Source organism: Hemitrygon akajei, chromosome 24 (genome assembly GCF_048418815.1).
Source record: "Hemitrygon akajei chromosome 24, sHemAka1.3, whole genome shotgun sequence".
NCBI classification, from domain to species: Eukaryota; Metazoa; Chordata; class Chondrichthyes; order Myliobatiformes; family Dasyatidae; genus Hemitrygon; species Hemitrygon akajei.
Genome location: NC_133147.1, coordinates 52830140 through 52857337, shown reverse-complemented (window position 1 = coordinate 52857337; position 27198 = coordinate 52830140). Strand labels below are relative to the sequence as shown.

The 27198-nt window shown below is 52.6% G+C and overlaps 1 protein-coding gene across 1 annotated transcript in view; it reads right to left on the bottom strand.

Moving 5' to 3' along the window:
• LOC140716070 (FYVE, RhoGEF and PH domain-containing protein 1-like) overlaps positions 1 to 27191 on the bottom strand; it is a 47247-nt gene extending 20056 nt beyond the window's left edge. The window contains 14 exon segments of the mRNA XM_073028757.1: positions 7066 to 7164; positions 8538 to 8568; positions 10972 to 11051; positions 11750 to 11842; positions 11967 to 12113; positions 12563 to 12621; positions 16494 to 16632; positions 18943 to 19099; positions 23004 to 23152; positions 23590 to 23661; positions 23664 to 23681; positions 24804 to 25350; positions 26280 to 26452; positions 26928 to 27191. Coding sequence (XP_072884858.1) covers positions 7066 to 7164; positions 8538 to 8568; positions 10972 to 11051; positions 11750 to 11842; positions 11967 to 12113; positions 12563 to 12621; positions 16494 to 16632; positions 18943 to 19099; positions 23004 to 23152; positions 23590 to 23661; positions 23664 to 23681; positions 24804 to 25350; positions 26280 to 26452; positions 26928 to 27047 — 1884 coding nt within the window. The 5' untranslated portion in view covers positions 27048 to 27191.
• Positions 27192 to 27198: the final 7 nt, after the last annotated feature.

Here is a 27198-nt window from a genome sequence, read left to right as displayed (position 1 = left end):
CATCAGATCTCCCCTCAGCCAACTCCGCTCCAGAGAAAACAACCCAAGTTTACCCAGCCTCCCATGCTAGCACATGCTCCCAAAACCAGGCAGCATCCTGGTAAACCTCTTCTGCACCCTCTCCAAAGCCTTAACATCCTTCCTAGAGTGGGGGAACCAGTCCAGATGTGGCCAAACCAGAGTTTCATAAGGTTGCAACGTGATCTCTTGATTTTTGAACTCAGTGCCACGACTAATAATAGCAAGCATTCCATCAGCCTTCTTAACTACCCTATCGACCTGTGTAGCCACTTTCAAGGAGCTGTGATCTTGGATCCCAAGATCTCTCTGCTCAGCAATGCTGTTAAGGATCTTGCTCGTAACAGGAGACTGTCTCCTTGCATTTGCCCTACGAAGGTGCAACACTTCACATTTATCTGAGTTAAACTGCACCTGCCACTTCTCTGCCCATACCTGCAACTGATCTATATTGTGCTGCATTCTTCTACACCCTCCACAACACCACCAACTTTGGAACACTTGGCATTCACATATATATACACTAGTGGTCGCCAACCTGTCCATCATGATCGACTGGGTCGATCTTTGAGACTTTCCCCTGTAGATCCCGAAAAAAAATGAAAAGTAAATACACAAATACTGTTGAGAGATTGTTTCCGGGTTGCGGGGTTTTAGTTCCGTTCTTTCTGCCCAGTGCGTACACACGTAGCTCCCCCACCACACACCTGACTACACAGTGTACTCCTTTCCTCATTCCCTGTCATGCCCACAGTTGAACTTGAACACACACGAAGTCATCAGGCACCCAACCTCAGTGATACCCTCGCGCCAGGGATCACTGGTTGGCCTCGCGCAGCCGGTGAGAAGTGCCGTTGCTACTGGCCTGGAGCGCGGACAGATGGGCGCCGCCCCCAAACCTATTTAGCGCGTCGAATGTTCGCGGGGAACCCGGTGCTAAATTATTCAGACGACCAAATTCGGGCTCGGGGTTTCGTAAGTAACAGAGCAACTACCGCGCTGCGATCTATTGAAACAAACTTTTGTCGGCCAATAGATCCTACAAGGTGGGGCGTGCCCACGCCCTGTCGCACTCCTCGCTTGGTCAGTCGCTCTCTCCGGACTGCGACCGCTGTGGCCCCGGCATGGGGACCTCCGGCCCTGACCTTGTCCTCTCACCCCACCCACGACCAGCCGCACCTGGCCAAGGCGTCTGCCGACAGGCGGGCGGGCGGGAGGCTGTCTAATGAGGCAATGAAGCCCTCAAAACTGCTTCGGTACCTTGAGTCCAATCACCCTGCACTTAAAGACAAACCCGTTGAGCTTTTTCAGCAGAAAAAAAACTTGAGCAAACGGGACAGCAGCTGAGAGCCACGAAAACTAAATTGCGGAATAGGCTGGACAAAAGGAACCTGCTTCCAGTATCGCTGTATTCCCGTCGTGTTTAACACCTCACCCCCCGTCAGCCAGTCCGCAGGAATATTGTCAATATTAAACTGGCCCGCGGTGCAAAAAGAGGGTGGGAACCCCTGGTGTTCATACATTGTTTCTACTTCTGGGTTGCGAGGTATTACCTCCGGTCTTTTCTGCCCCGGTGCGCATGCGTCTAATAGATCTGGGGTCGATCTTGCCTTTCACTAAGGGATCTTGGGCTTAAAAAGGTTGGTGACCACTAATATATACATTTCTATCAGCTGACTGGACGCCATTTTGGACGCTCGGTTGTACTGTGGGGAAGAAATCTCGTCGCTGATTGACTAGGTGGTGAACTTTGTGCACTGTGGTATGGAACTTTGCCTGCATTTGGCTCATAAATAGGATTGAAGTCCAGATGTCTGTTTATAGAATTGTTCCTGGGAATCCGGGCTTCTAGGAATTCTCTAGTGTGACACACATTTGCCTGCCATGCGACTTCCCCTGATGTTCAGTTGAATTTGTGTCCTTCTCAGTCTTCGTGGGTAGATACTGGGGAGAGCTGTTCACGTTGCTTTACAGCCAGTTGATGTTCACGGATCCTTGTGGACAGTTTTCTCCTGGTTTGGCTGACGAGTAGTTGCTGCAGACCCCGCATTGGATTTTGCGGACCACAATGGTCTCGTCCGATAGCTCGGTTCGTTCTATTGGTCCGCAGAGCACTCTCCTCAACGTCACTGTTGGCTTACGCACGACTGAAATTCGCTGTTCTCGGAGCAGTCGGGGGGGGGGGGGGGGTTTCATTTTCGAGATATTTTGAATATCTGGAAGGACAACCCGTTGTTTTTGCTGCTTGGTTGGTGCATCGCTGACCTCGCAGGCATCTTCGTATGCGGGTACCCGTTTTGTGCAAGTACTTTGAAGAGATGTTACTCCTCTTTATCCTTTTGCTCGGCCCTGCTGCATTGTGACTCCACTTTTCAGAACAAAGTTTCGATACAGAGCTTCTTGTGCGCATTGGGGAGGTTGCACTGATAACTTAGTAACCGATCTCTATTTGTTCCTTTACGATAAGCAGAATTTTCCAAAGTGCCGTCTGTGTTTCCACTGACAAGCACATCCAAGAACGCCAGTTTTCCCTCAGTTTGTCTTTCCATTGTGAGCTTAATATCATAAGACAGGAGCAGAATTAGGCCATTCAGCCCATCGAGTCTGCTCCATCATTCCGTCATGGCTGATCCTGGATCCCACTTAACCCCATACACCTGCCTTCTCGCCATATTCTTTGATGCCCTGACCGATCAGGGTATCACTAAACTTCCACCTTAAATATACCCATGGGCTTGGCCTCCACCGCAGCCTGTGGCAGACCATTCCACGGATTCACTACACTCTGGCTAAAAAAAAAATTCCTCCTTACCTCTGTTCTAAAAGGTCGCCCCTCTATTTTGAGGCTGTGCCCTCTAGTTCTGGATACCCCCGCCATAGGAAACATCCTCTCCACATCCACCCTATCCAGTCCTTTCAACATTCGGTAGGTTTCCATGAGATCCCCCCGCATTCTTCTGAATTCCAGTGAATACAGGCCCAAAGCTGCCAAATGCTTCTTAAATGTAAACCCCTTCATTCCCGGAACCATCCTTGTGAAACTCCTCTGGACTATCTCCAATGGCATCCTTTCTGAGATACGGGGCCCAGAACTGCTGACAACCCTCCAAGTGCGGCCTGACTAGTGTCTTATAGAGGCTCAGCATTATCGAAGGGTCTCGGCCCGAAACGTCGACAGAGCTTCTCTCTCTAGATGCTGCCTGGCCTGCTGTGTCCCACCAGCATTTTGTGTGTGTTGTTGTTTCAGCATTATCTCCTTGCTTTTATATTCTATTTCCTTTGAAATAAATGCCAACACTGCATTTGCCTTCTTTAGCACAGACTCAACCTGTAAATTAACCTCCTGGGAGTCTTGCACGAGGACTCCTAAGTCCCTCTGCACCTCTGATGTTTGAACCTTCTCCCTATTTAGTATTGTTCCATTTACCAAAATGAATTATTGAATATTTTGTATTCCATCTGCCACTTTTTTACCCGTTCTTCCAATGTATCTACATCCTGCTGCAATCACGTTGCTTCCTCAGCACTACCTACCCCTCCACCTATCTTCATATGATCCGGAACCTTTGCCACAAAGCCATCAATTCCACTATCTAAATCGATGACAAACAATGTAGAGAGTAGCGATCCCAATACTGACCCCTGAGGAACACCACTAGTCACTGGCAGCCAACCAGGAAAGGCCTCTTTTATTCCCACCTGCTGCCTCCTACCCATCAGCCATTCCTCTATCCACGCCGGTATCTTTCCTGTAACGCCAGAGGATTTCACCTTGTTCGGCAGCCTCATGCGTGGCACCTTATCAAACGCCTTCTGAAAGCCGAAGTAAATGACATCCATTGCCATTCCTTTGTCCACCCTGCTTGTTGCTCCCTCGATGAACTCTAACAGATTTGTCAGGCAAGGTTTCCCTTTACAGAAACCATGCTGACTTTGACTTATTTTATCATTGATCTCCAAGTACTCCGAAACCTCATCCTTAGTGAAAGACTCCAACACCTTCCCAACCACTGAGGTTAGGCTAACCAGCCTATAACTTCCTTCCTTTTGCCTTGCTCCCTTCTTAAAGAGCAGAGTGACATTTGCAATCTTCCAGTGCTCTGGTACCATGCCAGAATCAACTGATTCTTGAAAGATCACGACCAATGCATCCGTTATCTCTTCACAACCTCTCCCAGGATTCTGCGATGTTGTCCACCTGGCCCAGGTGACTTATCTACCTCAAGACCTTCGAGCTTGTCTAGCACTTTTTGTTTTGTAATAGCAATGCCACTCACATCTGCTCCCCGACACCCAGGGACCTCAATGCTAGTGTCTTTCACAGGGAAGACTGACGTAAGGTACCCATTAAGTTCACCTGCAATTTTTGTCCCCCTCACCAGCGTTATTTTCCAGTGGTCCAGCATCAACTCTCACCTCCCTTTTACATAACCGGGAAAAAACCTTTAGTAACCTGCTTTATATTATTGATTAGTTTGCCCTCATATTTCATCTTTTCCCTTCTTATAGTGTTTCTTTCGTTGCCTTTTGCTGGATTTTAAAAGCTTCCCAACCATCCTAACTTCCCACTCACTTTTGCTAACTTATAGGCCTTGTGAACGATTCCCAGAAACTTCGGCCATCTCTGCTCTGCTGTCATCTCCGCCAGTATCCTCCCCCGAGCCACCTGGAAAAGATCCTGCCTCACGCCTCTGTAATTCGCTTTATTCCACTGCAACACAGATACACGTCACTTGTGCTTCTCCCCCTCAAACTGCAGTCTGAATTCAATCATATTATGGCCACTGCCTCCTAAGTATATCAAGGCAACTGGACTCGCTGTGTTGCCTAGAAGACACTTCGCCACTCATCCGAGAGGCTTCTTTGGTTCTGGTCCATGGTGGGTAGTTGTCCGATTTATAAACTCCGTAGATATATAGCTGAGGTGTTAGCCCTCCTATGTTGGGCCACCTGTTTCTCAAGTGGTTTTGCCCTCGCTGATATACAGCTCTCTGCAATTCTTATGGCGTTGGACATATCCAGGTCAAGACTTGGCTGTATATCTACACCTAAAGGACAGGGTCTGATCATAACAACATTGACATTTTGGACATGGAGGACAAGTGGTTTGAGAGAGAGGCTACAGAAGCCAGCTTTGTCAAACTGGAAACCCCACCCTGAACAGAGGGGGTGGGGTACGACACCACCTATCAGCTACTTACAAAGCAGTCCTAACATCTCTACCCCGTTCACATAACAGTTCAACACCTCCATTCATACAAAGACAAGACTAATTAACCCTCTCATTACCTCAACTCTTAAACAAGCCTCAGGTCACTGCCATACCTCTAAACAACTCGCAAAGTTTATAAACCTGAAAGCTACCCACCATGGATCAGAAGTGAAGAAGCCTCTCGGATGAGTGGCGAAACGTTTTCCAGTCAACACAGCCAGTCCAGTTGCCTTGATTTACTGCTGCTTTATATACAATGACTGAGAACCTCAGACATACTGCCTCCTAGGGGTTCCTTTACATTAAGCTGCCTACTAAGACGGGTTATTACACAACACTCTACCCTCAAGTAGGCTCAAGCACACATTGAACACATCATTGATTACTTTACAAGTTCACTGCCTTTGACTATGACAAAGTTATCATCAACATAATGGACAAAAATTTTAGGGTTTATAATCGGCAACACCACCTTTTCCAACTTCTGCATGAACCCAGAGCTGGGCAAACCCAGTGGTGTCCCTTTCAGCCAAGCTATTGGATAAGACTATTGGATAAGATTTATAAATCAGAGCATTGAGTATAGGAGTTGGGATGTAATGTTAAAATTGTACAAGGCTTTGGTGAGGCCAAATTTGGAATATTGTGTACAGTTCTGGTCACCGAATTATAGGAAAAATGTCAACAAAATAGAGAGAGTACAGAGGAGATTTACTAGAATGTTACCTGGGTTTCAGCACCTAAGTTACAGAGAAAGGTTGAACAAGTTAGGTCTTTATTCTTTGGAGCGTAGAAGGTTGAGGGGGGAACTTCATAGAGGTATTTAAAATTATGAGGGGGATAGATAGAGTTGACATGGATAGGCTTTTTCCATTGAGAGTACGGGAGATTCTAACAAGAAGACATGAGTTGAGAGTTAAGGGGCAAAAGCTTAGGGGTAACACGAGGGGGGATTTTTTTACTCAGAGAGTGGTAGCTGTGTGGAACGAGTTTCCAGTAAAAGTGATAGAGGCAGGTTCGATATTGTCATTTAAAAGAAAATTGGATAGGTATATGGATAGGAAAGGAATGGAGGGTTATGGTCTGAGTGCAGGTCGGTGGGACTAGGTGAGAGTAAGCATTCGGCACGGACTAGAAGGGCCGAGATGCCCTGATTCTGTACTGTAATTGTTATATGGTTATAAGACAACATGGTCTATAAAATGCAATGTGGGAACTGCAGTAAAGATTGTGCCGGACAAACCAGGAGAAGACTATCCACATGGATCCGTGAAGATCAACTGGCTGTGAAGTGGCATGACCCACGAAGATCAAGAGGGGCACTAATTCAACTGGGCATCAGAGAAAGTCACGGGGCAAGCAAATGCACATGGCACGCAAGGAAATTCTTAGAAGTGTAGTTTTCCGCAAACAATTCATTTAAAAAAAACATAGCGACCACGATCCTATTTATGAGACAATGCAGGCAGAATTCCAAACCACAATGCACAAAGTTCACCACACAACCAATCGGCGACAAGATATCCTCCCCACACCACAACCAACTTTCTGAAATCATGTCTAATCAGCTGATTGATAAGTGCATAAAGGCCAAGCGTTCGGAGAACGCACCACAATTAACAGTGCATGGGTGATGTCTCCTCGCTGGGTGACGAGATGTTTCCAAGTAAATTGCCAGGAGCAGAGAACAACTGAACCCAGCCATCAACAACCCAAGCTACTCATCGTGCAAATTCTATTATAGTCCGTATGGACATAAAGCTTTTCACAGTATCTCTGTAACTGGGACAAAAGTACATCACTGCAATGCACGCCCCCACCCCACACATACTTACTGGTGATGCAGGGGGGGTCTCCTCGTCCCTGAGTGAACCACTTAGCACTTTGAAGGTCTCCAGGGTTTGCTCGTGTCTCCGAATTGTTGCCTGGATCGCCTGGTGGAGGGCGGTGGGGGGGCAACAGATCAGAATTCGCCTGAAGCTCCCAGGCTCCACCCTCACCTTACACCCCCCCCCCCCCAATAAACACAAAGACCAATTTTATGTGATGGGATGGGGTAGAGAGAACTTCGATCGGTGTCCAACCCCAGGAGTGGGTGAAGGGACTAAGCAGAGAGAGCTAAACTCTGTGTTCAACCCTGGGAGTGTGTGATGGGACAGTGTGGAGGGAGCTTCACTCTGTGTCTGACCCCGGGAGTGTGTGATGGGACGGTGTGGAGGGAGCTTCACTCTGTGTCTGACCCCGGGAGTGTGTGATGGGACGGTGTGGAGGGAGCTTCACTCTGTGTCTGACCCCGGGAGTGTGTGATGGGACGGTGTGGAGGGAGCTTCACTCTGTGTCTGACCCCAGGAGTGTGTGATGGGACGGTGTGGAGGGAGCTTCACTCTGTGTCGGACCCCGGGAGTGCGTGACGGGCTGGTGTGGAGGGAGCTTCACTCTGTGTCTGACCCCGGGAATGTGTGATGGGACGGTGTGGAGGGAGCTTCACTCTGTGTCTGACCCCGGGAGTGTGTGATGGGACGGTGTGGAGGGAGCTTCACTCTGTGTCGGACCCCGGGAGTGTGTGATGGGACAGTGTGGAGGGAGCTTCACTCTGTGTCTGACCCCGGGAATGAGTGATGGGATGGTGTGGAGGGAGCTTCACTCTGTGTCTGACCCCGGGAGTGTGTGATGGGACGGTGTGGGGGGAGTTTCACTCTGTGTCTGACCCCGGGAGAGTGTGATGGGACAGTGTGGAGGGAGCTTCACTCTGTGTCTGACCCCGGGAATGAGTGATGGGATGGTGTGGAGGGAGCTTCACTCTGTGTCTGACTCCGGGAGTGTGTGATGGGACGGTGTGGAGGGAGCTTCACTCTGTGTCGGACCCCGGGAGTGTGTGACGGGCTGGTGTGGAGGGAGCTTCACTCTGTGTCTGACCCCGGGAGTGTGTGACGGGCTGGTGTGGAGGGAGCTTCACTCTGTGTCTGACCCCGGGAATGAGTGATGGGATGGTGTGGAGGGAGCTTCACTCTGTGTCTGACCCCGGGAATGAGTGATGGGATGGTGTGGAGGGAGCTTCACTCTGTGTCTGACTCCGGGAGTGTGTGATGGGACGGTGTGGAGGGAGCTTCACTCTGTGTCTGACTCCGGGAGTGTGTGATGGGACAGTGTGGAGGGAGCTTCACTCTGTGTCTGACCCCGAGAATGAGTGATGGGATGGTGTGGAGGGAGCTTCACTCTGTGTCTGACTCCGGGAGTGTGTGATGGGACGGTGTGGAGGGAGCTTCACTCTGTGTCTGACCCTGGGAGTATGTGATGACCCACTTACCTGAATCCAATCCTTCTTCTCTTCCTGTGTTCTGTGAAGAGCAATTGTAAAATCCTTCATTAGAATGAGATTCCCACAATTAACTCCCAACCTTTTGCTGTGCTTTAGGATTTTTGCTTCGAAACAGTCAATGCGCTTTCCCTCCCCAACTCTCAGCCCCTCTTCTCCATTCCAAGTACCCCTGCCCTGTTGAGTTTTCCCCAGTTTCCACCAACATGCCCTTTGCTGTCAGTGTGGAGGGTTTATGTAGGACCCTGGGGAGCAAGTACAAGGGGAAGAGGGTCTTGCTACAGACAGAGGGAGCAGCCTGAGGCCACATCCACACTAGACCGGATAATTTTGAAAACGCCGGTTTCGCGTTAAAACGATAGGCGTCGACACTATGAGTTTTTGGTAATATCTCTATCCACACTGAAACAGAGATTTCGGCGAATCTCCTCCTCCTGCGCATGCGCAGGACACATCTACCGAAAACAAACAACATGTTTGGTGTCGAATCTCACCGTAAAAGTGCGCGTTTGTGTAGTTACAGACTAGAAAAACTTAAAACGACAGACAGCCGTTGGCTCTTGCGCAGGAGAACTTAAAACTTAAAAAAAAAACAAATACTGGAGCATACGGAGGCAACCGACAGGAAGTTCACGGACAGATTGACCCGGCTGACAACGAACATTGAAAAACTGACTAACTCTGTTGCATTAATAAAGCACCTTGTAAAATGTATGAAACATGTCTGCATCAGTGTTATCTTGTATTTCCATACAATGTTACATTAGGCTGTTACACATCTATTGTCAGAGAAGTAATTGCATAAATAGGTAAACCACCTTCATACGAGCAAGGACAGAAAACAGGGCAAAGTGAGTATACTTATTTATTCAGTAAGTTATGGGTCAAAGTATTTGGTGAGTACGTTTCTAACTCTTCAGTTTCGTTTCCGTCTGTTCTCAAATTGTTAGGTTGCGTTCAAGAAAACAATGAAATGCCGTGCTGCCGTCTGACAGCGTTTTCAAAAGTCTCCGGTTACCCCGTCCACACTGATCTGCCCGAGCAGCGTTTTCAAAAATACCCACTCTGGAAAGTGTTTCTGAAAAGCTCTGGTTTCGGGGCACGAAAATGCTGTTTTAGTGTGGACGGAGCGTAAAAACGAAGAGAGAAAGCTTCAGTTACGGATTTATCCGGCGTAGTGTGGACGTAGCCTAAGTTCACTGGACTGTTTCCAGATGGGATGGGCCCCATGGTGGGGAGGGAACAGGCAAGTGCTTTTTCTCTCCAGCATCAATGGAGAGGGATTACCGGGGGGGGGGGGTGGGAGAATTTGGGGCAAAAGTTAGTCTCAACGGCGCAAGCGAGGACCAGGGACAATTAGAGAACAGGCAGGTGTTTGCAGGTAAAACTACTTATGACTGCGACAGGCCATTCGGCCCATTTCTGCCAAACTGACCAAAGTGGCTTCCTGAGCCAGTCCCATTTGCCTGCATCTCACCTATATCCCTCTAAACCTTTCTCATGCCTCTACCTGAGCGTCTTTAAAAAAATGCTCCTGTACCTGCCTCAGCCATTTCCTCTGGCAGCTCGTTCCATAAACTGACCACCCTGTGGGTGAAAAAGATGCCCCTCAGGTCCCCTTTAAGTCTCTCCCCTCTCACCTTAAACCTGTGCTCTTTAGTTTTAGATTCCCCTCCCCTGGGAAAAATGTACATCCCTCATGGTTTTATAAACCTCTAAAATGTCACCCTTCAGCCTCCTTCACTCCAGGAAAAACAGTCCCAGCCTGTCCAGATTCTCCTAATAACTCAATCCCTTCAGTCCTGGGAATATCCTGGTGAATCTTTCCTGCCCCCCCTCTCCGGTTTAATGGCATCCTTCCTACAGCTGGGCAACTAGAACTGCTCACACTACCACAAGTGCGGCCTCACCGACGTCTTGTACAGGTGTAACTGGACGTCCCAATTCCTGTACTCAGTGCCCTGACCGACAAAGGCCAGATTACCAAACACCTTCTTCACCACTCCGTCTACCTGTGATACCACTTTCACCTGTGACCCCGGGAGTGTGTGATCGGACAGCACTCCCCAGGGTTCTGTCATTCACTGTGTAATTCTTGCCCTGGTCTAACTCCCCAAAATACAACACCTCAGCCTTGTCTGAGTTAAACTGCATCTGCCATTCCTTGGCCCACTTCTCCAACTGACCTAGGTCCTGCTGCAACATTAGTTAACGTTCACCATCCACCACACCAACAATTTTGGTGTCATCTGTAAACCTTTCAGTCCTGCCATCGATGCTTTCATGTGGATTGTTCATGGGTAGGCGGGAGAGTACAGGTGAATGTCCTGATGGGAGGGGCCCAGACAAGCCTGCACCTACATCAACACTGTGGCAATGCAATGGATCTCGACATCGGACTGCAACGCAACTCCCCTGTGGATACCTGGCCTGTAATTCCAGGGAACGCTGTTTCCCAGACACGAGGAACGTCCGGCAAGAGTTCTGAGTACTGGTCACCTTCACCTGTGGAGTGTGCAAACATGGGTCACTGAGAGGGCTTGCTACCCTTACAGGGAGTGTGTGATGGGAATGTGCGGAGGGAGCTAAACTCTGTGACACCGGGAGTGTGTGATGGGACGGTGTGGAGGGAGTTTCACTCTGTGTCTGACCCTGGGAGTGTGTGATGGGACGGTGTGGAGGGAGCTTCACTCTGTGTCTGACCCCGGGAGTCTGTGATGGGACGGTGTGGAGGGAGCTTCACTCTGTGTCTGACCCCGGGAGTGAGTGATGGGACGGTGTGGAGGGAGCTTCACTCTGTGTCTGACCCCGGGAGTGTGTGATGGGAATGTGCGGGGGGAGCTTCACTCTGTGTCTGACCCTGGGAGTGTGTGATGGGAATGTGCGGGGGGGAGCTTCACTCTGTGTCTGACCCCGGGAGTGTGTGATGGGAATGTGCGGGGGGAGCTTCACTCTGTGTCTGACCCCGGGAGAGTGTGATGGGACGGTGTGGAGGGAGCTTCACTCTGTGTCTGACCCCAGGAGTGTGTGATGGGACGGTGTGGAGGGAGCTTCACTCTGTGTCTGACCCCGGGAGTGTGTGATGGGACGGTGTGGAGGGAGCTTCACTCTGTGTCTGACTCCGGGAGTGAGTGATGGGACGGTGTGGAGGGAGCTTCACTCTGTGTCTAAAGGGAACCATGAAGCCTCCAATTAGGACCTACCTCCATGCCGTCCACGTCAATCCGTGCCCGGACGCTGAACTTCTGACCAATCAGCCTCAGCTTGGGAACACAGTATAGTAACCGGTTGTTGAACTGAAGAGGGGGGGGGTGGTCACACAATGAGCACATCAGTAATGAGGACAGGTGACCAAGAACAATCAAAGTGATACTCACTCCCACGCACCCCAACCCCCAACACACACACAGGGAGACTCACCAGAATAAGGTATCGGTCCTGGGTGCTCCCATTCTTGGCTGAGAGTTTCAGGATGTGACCCTCCTTTATCAGCTCATTGGTGGGGTTCACAATGTCCTCTTCACCCCCCAACAGCTCGTAGACTTTGAGCAGCTTGTGCATCCGTTCCTGGTGGAACAAAGTCATTTCTAATACCGGCCCACATACCCCTTCCCATTGGGATGCCTTCCCTTTCCATTCACTCCCACCTTCCACACTCCCAAAGGGACCCTACCCCTTCTCATTCACTCCCACTGTCCACAATCCCAATGGATCCCACATTTTCTTGTTCACCCCACCATCCACATTCCCAATTGGACCTTCCCTTCCCAATCCCACCATCCACACACACAATGGATCCCACGTCTTCTCATTCACTTCCATCATCCGCACTCCCAATGGGATCTCACCCCTTCCTATTCACTTCCACAGTACACACTTACAACAGACCCTTTCCATTTCTATTCTCTCCCAGTGGACCCCACCCCTTCCCATTCCCACCATCCACACACACAATGGACCCCACCCCTTCCCATTCCCATGCAGTCTTCAATCCGCAGAAGGTTGCAAACTCTCACCATCTTGCGGATGGCAGCATTGGAATGATCAGCCGCCGTTGAAATCAGCTCCAGAGATTCTGCAAAGGGACAAAACCAGGTGGTTACTGTAACAATCGAGCAATGCGCACAGTTAGCCAGCAAACCATCAGCACACATTCTGAGGTCAATAACCATTACAGATGGGAACTGTTGGACAGCGCTGACTGAAATGGCAGCCACTGTGTTGGAAGATTTTGCTGACTTCTCAAGCACTTCCTCGGTCAATATGTTGAGAGTCAAGTTAATTTACAATATGGTAATGCCTAACAAGGAAATTTTCCTCAGTATTTCCATTTTAAAAGGAAGAGGGAAAAGTGATGATTATATGAAGTTTGTGGGGAAGAGTGATCTTAATATGACAAAAAAAAAAGGTTTTCTGCCGATGTGCTAAGTGATCATAATATGACAGAATTTCAGGAAGGTGTGTGAATTTGGGAAGGGAAGAATGATCATAACTTGACAGAAATTGGGAGTAGGACAGAAGTGAATCATAATTTCACAGAATTTAGTGCAGGGTGGTAAGAGTGATCATACCTTGACAAAATTTCATGGGGAAAGCAGTCATAAAATGACAGATTTGCAGTAATATAGCATAATTTTAGGGCAGAGAGTGACCCTAATTTGAGAGTCTTCTGGAGTGTAGGAGTGACAATATGACAGAATTTTGGTGAGGTAAGAGTGATAATAACATCACAAAATTTTTGGACAGTGAGGAAGAGTGATTGTAAAGCCACAGGAGTTGGTGGAAGGGGACTAGTGATCAAGACAAAACAGAATTTTGGAGAGAAGAGTGACAGAATTTGGGAGGGGGAATAATCGTAATACTGTAAGCAAGAATGTTGAGTGGGAAAGAGTGATCATAATATAACAGAAAGTCTTGCAGAATTTTTGGGGAAGAGTGATCATAATATGAGTTATTGTTCTATAAACTCAAACTAATACAAGGAATTGCCTCCAGACTCTTTATTCTATGCCATCATTCCTATCTACCCCAGGAATCATTTTCTGCCCTCACACTCTACATGCTAACCACCTCAAAGTCCCCCAATGATCTTGCCACCACGATCCTCCAGGATGAAAAATTCCAGAGATGCATAACCAAATGCAATTTAATCCAATTCATCCAGAACTCAACTCGGACTATTGCAATCCATGAGCTGCAGGAAGGTTGAGAAAGTGCCTGTAAACAAAACCTCTCAGCTAGTCAGAAATGGCTGATTGTGAAATAATTAACAATTACTTTACAATCTCTCTTTAAAGAAAAAACAGCATTGTTGAGGCTGTGGGGGGAAAAAAATTAAAATAGGATGCAACCGAAAAAGAAAGGTTTCAGCAAGTTTAGCAAAGAACAACAGAAAGTTTGTTTGGTGAGGATTGTATACTCAGTAGCCACTTAATCAGCCAATCTCTTTCCATCACTCAATCCACCATCCAACCCTCATCCTCCTATTACCCCCTCTTAACCCCAATCAAAAACCTCCTCCCCTCCTAACCTTTTCCTCCCAATACCACATCATCCCAAACCCCCCATCTTTCCATCATAAATTCCATAATCATTTTATTAAATATACCCCCCACCTCATCCTACACACATTTCAACACAACCCCCCTCCCCCCCTAACATGGGGTCCACAGACCCCTCAGTTAATGGTAGAGAACCCCGTAACTAGAGTTTACAGAGAATGGTGTGAAAAACAAACAAAAAAAAACATTTTGAAGGGGAAACTGAGGGCAAACTTCTTCATCCAGTGGGTGGGGCAAGTGTGGAATGAGTTCCCAGGGGAAGTGATGAACACAGGCTGAATTGTAACAATTCAAAGAGGTTTCAACAGGTACGTGGATGAGTGGGGTACGGAGGGTTACGGTTTGGATGCAGATAGATGGGACTAGATCAGGGGTTCCTCTTGTTACGCCATGGACCCGTACCAATAACAGAGCTCCATGGGCCCAGGTTGGGAGCCCACGGTCAACACGGAAGACCACAACAGCACAGATCAGATTAGCCAAAGGACCTGGTTCTGTGCTGTGGCACACCATGACTATGACCCTATGACACTTGTAGGGAGTCACACAAGAGGTTATTTATAAAATGTTACAGTGCACAGCATTGATGGAAATGTCCTGTCATTGACTCCCACCGTGTACTCTCCCAAAGGGTCAGACCCCTTCCCATTCACTCCCACCGTCCACACTCCCAGTAGGATACAACCTCTTGCCATTCACTCCCACTGTCGACACCCACAGTGGGACCCATCAATTTTCATTCACTCCCAGCATCCACACCCCCAGTGGGACCCATCAATTCCCATTCACTCCCAGCATCCACATCCACAGTGGGACCCATCAATTCCCATTCACTCCCACCGTGCACACTCCCAGTAGGATACAACCTCTTGCCATTCACTCCCACTGTCGACACCCACAGTGGGACCCATCAATTCCCATTCACTCCCAGCATCCACACCCCCAGTGGGACCCATCAATTCCCATTCACTCCCACCATCCACACTCCCAGTAGGACCCATCAATTCCCATTCACTCCCACTGTCCATACCCACAGTGGGACCCATCAATTCCCATTCACTCCCACCATCCATACCCACAGTGGGACCCATCAATTCCCATTCACTCCCACCGTCCACACCCCCAATGAGACCCATCAATTCCCATTCACTCCCACCGTCCACACCCCCAATGGGACCCATCAATTCCCATTCACTCCCACTGTCCACACCCCCAATGGGACCCATCAATTCCCATTCACTCCCACTGTCCACACCCCCAATGGGACCCATCAATTCCCATTCACTCCCACCCTCCACACCCACAGTGGGACCCATCAATTCCCATTCACTCCAACCATCCACACCCCCAATGGGACCCACCAATTCCCATTCACTCCCACCGTCCACACCCCCAGTGGGACACATCAATTCCCATTCACTCCCACCATCCACACCCACAGTGGGACCCATCAATTCCCATTCACTCTCACCCTCCACACCCACAGTGGGACCCATCAATTCCCATTCATTCCCACTGTCCACACCCCCAATGGGACCCATCAATTCCCATTCACTCTCACCGTCCACACCCACAATGGGACCCATCAATTCCCATTCACTCCCACCATCCACACCCCCAATGGGACCTATCAATTCCCATTCACTCCCACCATCCACACCCCCAATGGGACCCATCAATTCCCATTCACTCCCACCGTCCACACCCACAGTGGGACCCATCAATTCCCATTCACTCCCACTGTCCACACCCCCAATGGGACCCATCAATTCCCATTCACTCTCACCGTCCACACCCCCAATGGGACCCATCAATTCCCATTCACTCTCACCGTCCACACCCACAGTGGGACCCATCAATTCCCATTCACTCCCAGCGTCCACACCCCCAATGGGACCCATCAATTCCCATTCACTCTCACCGTCCACACCCCCAATGGGACCCATCAATTCCCATTCACTCTCACCGTCCACACCCACAGTGGGACCCATCAATTCCCATTCACTCCCAGCGTCCACACCCACAGTGGGACCCATCAAATCCCATTCACTCTCACTGTCCACACCCACAGTGGGACCCATCAAATCCCATTCACTCCCACCGTCCACACTCCCAGTGGGACTCACCCATCCCATTCACTCCCACCATCCACATTCACAATGAGATCTCAACCCTTCCCACTCACTCCCTCCACTTGCACTCCCAATGAGACCCCAACCCATTCACTCTCACCATCCACACTCCCAATGGGATCCCTCTTCTTCCCATTCACTCCCAATAACACCCCACCCATTCCCATTCATTCCCAACGGGACCCTAACACTTCCCTTTTAGTCAGAGCCTCACTCTACCAGGAGAGGAGGATCGGGGAAGTGATTGTCCCTACTTTCTGAGTCCTTGCGGTCAGGCGAATCCTCAGGCAGTTTTTTCAGGTAGTCCTTAAGGAGGAGCTCGTAGCGTGGGATCCGCTGCACAGGCTCCAACATGTGATGCTGCAGCGTCAGGTTTCCGCACAGCTCATCCTTCTGTGAGGGATGGCATAGAAAGAAAAGCAGTTAGAAATGGCAGTGTGATGGGACGGTGTGGAGGGAGCTTCACTGTGTCTGACCCCGGGAGGGTGTGATGGGACAGTGCGAAGGGAGCTTCACTCTGTGTCTGACCCCGGGAGTGTGTGATGGGACGGTATGGAGGGAGTTTCACTCTGTGTCTGACCCCGGGAGTGTGTGATGGGACGGTGTGGAGGGAGTTTCACTCTGTGTCTGACCCCGGGAGTGTGTGATGGGACGGTATGGAGGGAGTTTCACTCTGTGTCTGACCCCGGGAGTGTGTAATGGGACGGTGTGGGGGGTGTTTCACTCTGTGTCTGACCCCGGGAGTGTGTAATGGGATGGTGTGGGGGGTGTTTCACTCTGTGTATGACCCCGGGAGTGTGTGATGGGACGGTGTGGAGGGAGTTTCACTCTGTGTCTGACCCCGGGAGTGTGTAATGGGACGGTGTGGGGGGTGTTTCACTCTGTGTCTGACCCCGGGAGTGTGTGATGGGACGGTGTGGAGGGAGTTTCACTCTGTGTCTGACCCCGGGAGTGTGTGATGGGACGATCATAACGCCTGGATGTTATTCTGCCCTGGTACCAGGGAAGAGCAGCTCAACGCTGCCCAGTCTTTCATAGATTTCATCACTCCCTCTGATGGGTCTGCACAATGTGCTGTGTCAGGAAGGCCAATAGTATCATCAAGGATGCCTCCCACAGTGACCAGTCCCTCTGCTCTCTTCTGTGTTCGAGGAGAAGATAAACCCAGATGGCCAAAGTGTAAAACACCTTCTTCCCCAATAGTCCTGAACTTCCCCACTTCTCTCCCATCCATTCCCATGGGGTTGCCACGTTCTGTCACAAGCATTTCTCTTTTACCGCTCTTCAGATTTCAATAGAATCTTTGCACCAGTTTATATATAGAATAACAGATCTCTGGGAGTGAATTACAGGCTGGGATCTAATCCTGGGGTTCAGTGGATTGATATATAGAATAACAGATCTCTGGGAGTGGATTACAGGCCGGGATCTAATCCTGGGGTTCAGGGGGTTTATATATGGAATAACAGATCCCTGGGTGTGGATTACAGGCTGGGATCTAATCCTGGGGTTCAGGGGGTTTATATATGGAATAACAGATCCCTGGGTGTGGATTACAGGCTGGGATCTAATCCTGGGGTTCAGGGGGTTTATATATGGAATAACAGATCCCTGGGTGTGGATTACAGGCTGGGATCTAATCCTGGGGTTCAGGGGGTTGATATATGGAATAACAGATCCCTGGGTGTGGATTACAGGCTGGGATCTAATCCTGGGGTTCAGGGGGTTTATATATGGAATAACAGATCCCTGGGTGTGGATTACAGGCTGGGATCTAATCCTGGGGTTCAGGGGGTTGATATATGGAATAACAGATCCCTGGGAGTGGGTTACAGACTGGGATCTAATCCTGGGGTTCAGGGGGTTGATATATGGAATAACAGATGCCTGGGAGTGGGTTACAGGCTGGGATCTAATCCTGGGGTTCAGGGGGGTGATATATGGTAATAACAGATGCCTGGGAGTGGGTTACAGACTGGGATCTAATCCTGGGGTTCAGGGGGTTGATATATGGTAATAACAGATGCCTGGGAGTGGGTTACAGACTGGGATCTAATCCTGGGGTTCAGGGGGTTGATATATGGAATAACAGATCCCTGGGAGTGGGTTACAGACTGGGATCTGATCCTGGGGTTCAGGGGGTTGATATATGGAATAACAGATGCCTGGGAGTGGGTTACAGGCTGGGATCTGATCCTGGGGTTCAGGGGGTTGATATATGGAATAACAGATGCCTGGGAGTGGGTTACAGGCTGGGATCTAACCCAGGGGTTCAGGGGGTTGATATATGGTAATAACAGATGCCTGGGAGTGGGTTACAGACTGGGATCTAATCCTGGGGTTCAGGGGGTTGATATATGGAATAACAGATCCCTGGGAGTGGGTTACAGGCTGGGATCTGATCCTGGGGTTCAGGGGGTTGATATATGGAATAACAGATCCCTGGGAGTGGGTTACAGGCTGGGATCTGATCCTGGGGTTCAGGGGGTTGATATATGGAATAACAGATGCCTGGGAGTGGGTTACAGGCTGGGATCTGATCCTGGGGTTCAGGGGGTTGATATATGGAATAACAGATCCCTGGGAGTGGGTTACAGGCTGGGATCTGATCCTGGGGTTCAGGGGGTTGATATATGGAATAACAGATGCCTGGGAGTGGGTTACAGGCTGGGATCTAACCCAGGGGAGGATGACACCAGCCACCTGGATATCTTGTAGCGTGGACTTGAAATGAGCCGACTTCTCCACCCAGATGTTCACCAGTTCCATGGCCCTGTCAAAGTTCTTCACGTACTCCCCGTACATCTTGAGGAAGGGAGCTAATTTCTGGAGGATGTCGCCAATTCTTGGTTTCGACTCCCTGTGCCAGGAGGGAAGTAGTTAAAAATGGAGACCAACATTCGCAAATGGGCCTTCCAACACAGCCTCCAGCCCTGATGCTCCACCCCGTCTCTGACCCACCCCCACCGTCTCCCCGTCTCCGACCCACCACCACCGTCTCCCCATCTCTGTGACCCACCCCCACCGTCTCCCCGTCTCTGACCCACCCCCACCGTCTCCCCATCTCTGTGACCCACCACCACCGTCTCCCCATCTTTGTGACCCTCCACCCTCCCCTTTAGCCCTCCCTATCCCTGTGACCCTCCACCCTCTCCTACACCCCTCCCCATCTCTGTAACTCCTCCACCCTCCCCTATACCCCTCCCTATCTCTGACCCCCTCCATCTCTGTGAAACCCACCTCCCCGACAGCCCTCCCCATCTCTGTGACCCCTTCCCTCCCCTACACCTCTCGTCTCAATAAGCCCCTCCCTCCCCTACACCTCTCGTCTCAATAAGCCCCTCCCTCCCCTACACACCTCTCCATCTCTGTGACCCCTCCATCACCTACAGCTCTCCCCATTTCCATGAATCCCTCCCTCCCCATCTCTGCAAAACCTCCAACCCCTACACCCTTCCGCATCTCTGTGACCCCCTCCTTCCCTACACCCCTCCCCATCTGTGAACCCCTCTCTCCCCTACATCCCACCCCGTCTCTGCGACTCCTGCATCCCCTGCATACCTGTCACCGTGACCCCTTCCTACACTGCTCCCCTCCCCTTCTCCGTGACCCCCTCCTCTCCCACAACCCTCCCCATCTTTGTGACCTCCCTCCCCCACACACCTCCCCCTCTCTGTGATCCCTTCCCTCCCCTACACACCTCCTCTCTGTGACCCCCTCCTACACTGCACCCCTCCTCTTCTCCGTGACCCCCCCTTCCCTACAACCCTCCCCCTCTCTGTGATCCCTTCCCTCCCCTACACACCTCCTCTCTGTGACCCCCTCCTACACTGCACCCCTCCTCTTCTCCGTGACCCCCCCTTCCCTACAACCCTCCCCCTCTCTGTGATCCCTTCCCTCCCCTACACACCTCCTCTCTGTGACCCCCTCCTACACTGCACCCCTCCTCTTCTCCGTGACCCCCCCTTCCCTACAACCCTCCCCCTCTCTGTGATCCCTTCCCTCCCCTACACACCTCCTCTCTGTGACCCCCTCCTACACTGCACCCCTCCTCTTCTCCGTGACCCCCCCTTCCCTACAACCATCCCCCTCTCTGTGATCCCTTCCCTCCCCTACACACCTCTGTCTCTGTGAACCCCTCCGTCCTCTACAACCCTCCCATCTGTGACCCCCTCCCTTATACCTCTCATCTCAATAAGCACCCCCCTCCCCTACACACCTCCCTTCTCCATGACCCCCCTCCTCCCCTACACCCTTCACCATGACCCCCTCCTTCCCTACACCCCTCCCCATCTGTGAACCCCTCTCTCCCCTACATCCCACCCCATCTCTGCGACTCCTGCATCCCCTGCATACCTGTCACCGTGACCCCTTCCTACACTGCTCCCCTCCCCTTCTCCGTGACCCCCTCCTCTCCAACCCTCCCCATCTTTGTGACCTCCCTCCCCCACACACCTCCCCCTCTCTGTGATCCCTTCCCTCCCCCACACACCTCCCCCTCTCTGTGATCCCTTCCCTCCCCTACACACCTCTCCCTCTCTGTGACCCCCTCCAACACTGCACCCCTCCCCTTCTCCGTGACCCCCTCCTCTCCCACAACCCTCCCCTTCTCCATGACCCCCTCCTCCCACAACCCTCCCCATCTTTGTGACCTCCCTCCCCCACACACCTTCCCCTCTCTGTGATCCCTTCCCTCCCCTACACACCTCCCCCTCTCTGTGACCCCCTCCCCTTCTCCATGACCCCCTCCACTCCCACAACCCTCCCCATCTTTGTGACCTCCCTCCCCCACACACCTCCCCCTCTCTGTGATCCCTTCCCTCCCCTACACACCTCCCCCTCTCTGTGATCCCTTCCCTCCCCTACACACCTCCCCCTCTCTGACCCCCTCCTACACTGCACCCCTCCCCTTCTCCATGACCCCCTCCTTTCCCACAACCCTCCCCATCTTTGTGACCTCCCTCCCCCACACACCTCCCCCTCTCTGTGATCCCTTCCCTCCCCTTCACACCTCCTCCTCTCTGTGACCCCCTCCTACACTGCACCCCTCCCCTTCTCCATGACCCCCCCTTTCCTACAACCCTCCCCATCTTTGTGACCTCCCTCCCCCACACACCTCCCCCTCTCTGTGATCCCTTCCCTCCCCTACACACCTCCTCCTCTCTGTGACCCCCTCCCCTTCTCTGTGACTCCCTCCTCTCCAACCCTCCCCATCTTTGTGACTTCTCCCTCCCCCACACACCTCCTCCTCTCTGTGACCCCTTCCCTCCCCTACACACCTCCCCCTCTCTGTGACCCCCTCCTACACTGCTCCCCTCCCCTTCTCCGTGACCCCCTCCTCTCCCACAACCCTCCCCATCTTTGTGACCTCCCTCCCCCACACACCTCCCCCTCTCTGTGATCCCTTCCCTCCCCTACACACCTCCCCCTCTCTGTGACCCCCTCTCCCCTTCTCCATGACCCCCTCCACTCCCACAACCCTCCCCATCTTTGTGACCTCCTTCCCCCACACACCTCCCCCTCTCTGTGACCCCCTCCAACACTGCACCCCTCCTCCATGACCCCCTCCTCTCCCACAACCCTCCCCATCTTTGTGACCTCCCTCCCCCACACACCTCCCCCTCTCTGTGATCCCTTCCCTCCCCTACACACCTCCCCCTCTCTGTGACCCCCTCCTACACTGCACCCCTCCCCTTCTCCGTGACCCCCCCTTCCCTACAACCCTCCCCGCCTCTGTGAACCCAATGAGACAGAGGGCCTCCTTCGAATCTCTCGAAAGAAAATGCTGTAACTGCTCTCGGAAAAGGCTGCCGGAGGAAATTCCCAATGGGATTGACTGGAATGTGTTTAAAATCTGAGGTTAAAATTCCTCGGGAAGCGATCCAGAGCAGTGTGCTCTGGGGCCATAAGTAGGCCTTTGTGACAGCGAAGTGGCCTGCTCTGGCCGAGACGGGGTTAACACCCACGCACCAGGGGGGTGGGGGCTCCAAGTTAACCACAACAGGGAGGACCAACTGAGTTGGGAAAGGCCCTCATTTGGACTGCTTCACTCTTTCCTCAATGATGGGAGAGAGAAATGAAATAGCCCTGAACCTGACAGCGGTCTTTGTACCAGGCATGGGCCTGGCTGTGTCCACTCTGTCTCCCCTCCTCTCCTCTGCTGCCGTACCCCTCGTCCACCACACCACCCCAAGTGCCCCCTCCCGCTCCTCCCTCCTCCCCCTCTCTCTCTAACCCTCCATCTCTGCACCCCTTCCCGTTTTCTATCCCTCCGTTTCTCTCTCCCCCTCCACTCCCTAACCCTCCATCTCTCCACTCCCCCTCTCTATTCCTTCCTTCCCCTTCCTCTCCCTTCCCCTAGTCCCCCTCACTCTCCCCCTCCCGTGTCCACTCTCGCCCCACCCTCACCCCTCTCCTCCCTTTCCCTCAATCCTCTCTCCCGTCCCTACTCCCTCCCCTTTACCCTCGCCCCTTCCCCGCCCCCTTGCCCATACTTCCCCAGCCCCCTCTATTGCTCCTATTTCCCTGCCTCAATCTCTTGACCCCTCCCTCCCCTCCCCCAAATCCGCTCCCTCCCTATTTCCTTATCCTCGACCCTCCCCCTGCCCCCCCAAAACCTTACGCCACTCCAGTCCCTCCTTCCTGAAACCACTCAAGCCAGACTCCTCCAATCCTTCACTTACCCTTCCTCCCCTCATGCCTCTGTCGTCCACTCCCCCCCCCCACCCCTGCCCTGCCCTCCCTCCCAGCCTCGGCCCTCGTACCACTCGAGCATCCTTCTCTCGAGCTCGGGCAGCAGGAACTGCTGGTGGAAGAGGTGGATGGAGCAGATGTTGGAGAAGATGGAGTTGACCACCTCCTCGGGAAGGGAGTTCCGGCAGCGAGCTTCCTCCATCAGCCGGGCGCAAAACACCTGTGGGGTGGGTAGGAGGGAGGGGGGTCACTTTAGGAAGGACAGCGAGGGAGCCGAGATCCGCGGGAGGGGTGGTGAGGAGGAGGGAGCGCTGCAACCGCGGAGGGGGGTGAGGAGGGAGCGCCGCACCGTGGGGGGGGTGAGGAGAGCGCGGCTTGATGTGAGGGGGGTGGCAACAAAGGAGGGTGCGGAGGGATGTCATGCCGCGAGAGGGGCAGTGAGGAGGGAGAGTCGTGCTGCAGGAGGGGCAGAGTGGAGGTGAGGAGGGAGGATCGCATGGCGGGAGAGGCAGTGAGAAGGGAGTATCGTGCAGTGGGAAGGGCAGCGTGAAGGGAGCGCCACACTGCAGGAGGGGAGGGGCGGTGAGGAGGGAGCGCCGCACCGTGGTAGGGCCTCGAGGAGGAAGAGTGAAATGCCCCTCTCGCTGACCACCTTACCTTGTCGAGCAGGTACAGTCGGGAGACGTAAGCTTTCTCCGTGATCAACAGCTCGTTGGCGATCTGGTACACACCTTCTGCTGGATCGTCAGCTATGGGAACGGCGGGGTGGGGGCAAGGGAGGGAAAGGAAGTGGGGAGAGAGGGAGAGAGAGATTAAAGAGAAAAGTGAGGGAGCATTCGTTACAGGGTAGATGTGTGTGAAAGAGAGAAGGGTGAGAAAGAGAGGAGGTAGAGGGTGAGAGACGGGCGGGGGGGGAGAGAGAGAGAGAGAGAGAGAGAAAGAGAGAGAGAGAGAGAAATATATATATCTATATCTATATCTCAAGGGAGAGTGTTAGCCACAGCCCCTCTGTCACTATCCTGCTTCTCTCCCCAACAACCCCTATTTCATACACCAGGGCCCCAGTCCAATCCCCTCCGCTGTCTTTGTGGAGTCTGACTGCCTTACTTGAGACCCTGTGGCTTCCTCCCACTCACTCATTCATTCCCACATCCCAACAAACGTGTGGGACCATTGAGTTAATTGTTCACCGGTGTGCGTGAGGGATAGTATCTGGGAGTAGATGGGGAGAATGGCCTTACCCTGACAGCCCCAGGCTTAATTAGCTCACGAGTTGAGTAAGGTGTTGCTGGCCCACAGCTAGAGTACAGATTTGTAAAGATGTACAGCGGTAGCATTCAGACACGCTGCATCACCCTCGGATACAGAGGCTCCAAGCCCTCCTCACCACCAAGGACATCTTCAAAAGGTGACGCCTCAAAATGGCAGCATCCATCACGAGGACCCCACCACCGAGGTCATGCCCTCTGCTCATCGCTATCACCAGGGAGGAGGTACAGGAGCCTGAAGGCACACTGAACGTTTCAGGAACAGCTTCTTCCCCTCCACCATCAGGGTTCTGAACAGGACCTCGATAATCCTCTTTTGAACCATTCATTTGTTTCAACAGACCTGAAGGAGGGATGGAGGATAGGGAAGGGTCATTGGAAGCAGGAGGGGTGGGGGGTGACGAGGGGAGGTGGGGGGAGTAACGAGGGGAGAGGGAGGGGCAGGGAGAGATGGAGGGGGTGAGGAAACGATGAGGGGGTGAGGAAGAGGTGATGAGGAGGAAGGGATGAGGGGGAAGAGGGGATAAGGAGGAGGGAGCAGAAAGGGGAGTGAGGGGGAAGGAGAAATGGGAATTGAGGGAGAAGAGGAGGAAGGGCTCTTACCTCAGCTGAATCCTGCCGCTCGAATGCAGGAGTGGCTACTCCACCATCCCCCTCTCCCCGCTCGCCCTTGCACTCCTCTTCCTCCTCCTCCTCTTCCTTCTCCTCGTCCCCACTCCCCTCTTCCAGGTCGCTGTCACCCTCAGAGTCACGGCCAGAGGGGCGAGAGGCCCTGGGCTGAGGCAGGCCCTCCTCGCCAGCGAAACATGCCTCATCGCCAGTGCCTGGCGAGCTGAGGCTGCCGATGCCACTGTCCCGGTTGGGCCTCTTGGACGGGGCGGAGGGAGGAGGCATGGAGGAAGAGGATGAGGAGGCCGAAGAAGAGGAGGAGGCCGAGGAGCAGGACGAGGAGGCCCCTCCACCCTCTGGCCCCACTCCGCTCCCAGCGTCCGAACCCTCCACGAAGTCCATGCTGATGCCGGACTCCAGCGAGTTGAGCCGCTCCACCATGGCGGCCTTCAGGCCCGACCCGTTGCCGGGGGCGACACAGCCTCCATCTGCTGGGCTCAGGCCCAACCAGCATATCTCGGGCCCCAGAGGGATATTTTCGCTGTGGGAGGGTGGGAGAAGGAGGAATGCAGACATCAGAGACGTAGCCTCAGAGCCATTGTGTAACTGAAACCACCCCCTGGCATAGGTCGCCGAGGTCTAGTGGGAAGAAACCACCCCAAACTGACTGATAGGTCTTAGAGGTTCACACCAAGCATCCCTTTCACCTGAGCTACAGGCGGGACGATTTATCCTTTCCCCATCCATCCCTAGGGGACATTACATCCTCAGCAAACCACCACCCCCACATCCCCATCAGGATAAGATTGACCCCTCAAACACCTCTCTCTCAGGGAATCATTTACCCCTGCTGACCCCTTGCACAGACAGGAGGTAATTTACCTCCTTCTGCCCCTCTTTTGGGTCAATTCACCCACCACCACTCACAGGTACTCGATTTATCCCCTCCCTCGGAAAATAATTTGCCCTATCCCACTCGCATGAGAAAATATGCCCCTCACCCTCAGAGGGGGCAATTTATCTTCTCTCTCGGGGAGATGTTTACTCCCTTCCTCTGAGGGGATCTACTCCCTCTCTCAGGGGGGTTTACCCCATCTTGAGGGAATGATATACTCCCTACGTGTAGGGATTTACCAACTGTCTTCACAGGGAGGATTTGTAGGGTAGAGTTTACCCTCAACTCAGGGGGGAATGACTCACCCCTTCCTCTGCAGAACAAGACACACCCTTGTGTGGGGATTTATTACAAAGGGGGACTAACTATTGCCCTCCCCAGAGGGTTGACACCCTACCTTTTGGGGGGAAATATCTACCCTTTTTCTTTATGGGTGTTTTCCCTCTCTTTCTGGAGAGGATTTACCCCCTCACTCAGAGGAAGGAATGACCTCCCATCCCCGGATTTTACCCCTCCCACTGGGGGAGGGGAAACCATTTCCCTCCTCCCCCTCCCACCCCCGCCAGACCCCTTACCGTTCGAACTTCTCGATGAGGGAGGAGACTCGTGCCGGGCTGAGGCTGGGGTTCGGGACATCCTGGGGGGCGGGAAGGGGAGCCCCTGGGGTCAGCGGGCAGAGGCCGCGAGGGCGCAGGCGGGATGGGCTCCGTCCGCCAAGGGCGATGGAGGTGCGTCGGCTTCGGAGGCACTGAGTGATGGGGGAGACAGAGAGAGGGTGGGAGGGGGTGAGAGGCAGAGACAATTGGCCCAAACCCCTCCCTCTGTCCCATGCTCTGCCAAGCAACAGCCTTCCCCCCCACTCACCTGCCCCTGCAAACGAGAACCCCACCCACATTCCCCACCTTACCAACCTTTACGTACCTCCACATCTCTGTGAACCCAACTCCCCTATCTCCATGACGCTTCTCTGTCTCTGTGACCCCCCCATACACCCAAACCCCTCCTTCCCCCACACCTTTCTCCGTCTCTATAACACCCCCTCCCTACAACTGCCCTCCTCTCCCCACTTGCAAACGGGAGAGGAGCAGTATCTGGATGGGAATATGAGGGGGAGAAAATATTACAGGTCACATGACCACAAGCAAAGACCAAAAGTCCACAACGGGGAGTTAGGCCTCGAATCTCTCCAGACCGCACCCTCCCCACCCCCTCCAAAGTCAAACCTTGCGGCTTCGCCCCCACAGATCTGTGGCTGGCAGACGGCCTCTCCCCAACAGTCCTCGCTGGCGAGGGGCGCTCGGCGGCCGGTAGGCCAGAAGCCTGGACTTTTCCCTGCGGAGCATCCAGTCCAGGGCTGGAGTCCAGGGACATGCTCTTCACAAGCGATCGGGAGGCTGGCGTCCCTGGATCGGAGTTGGGACCAGTGGGGGAAGTGGAGAGAAAGCAGAGGTTAGCTGGAGCCTTTGGACCATAATCAGGTTTGTTATCCCAGAC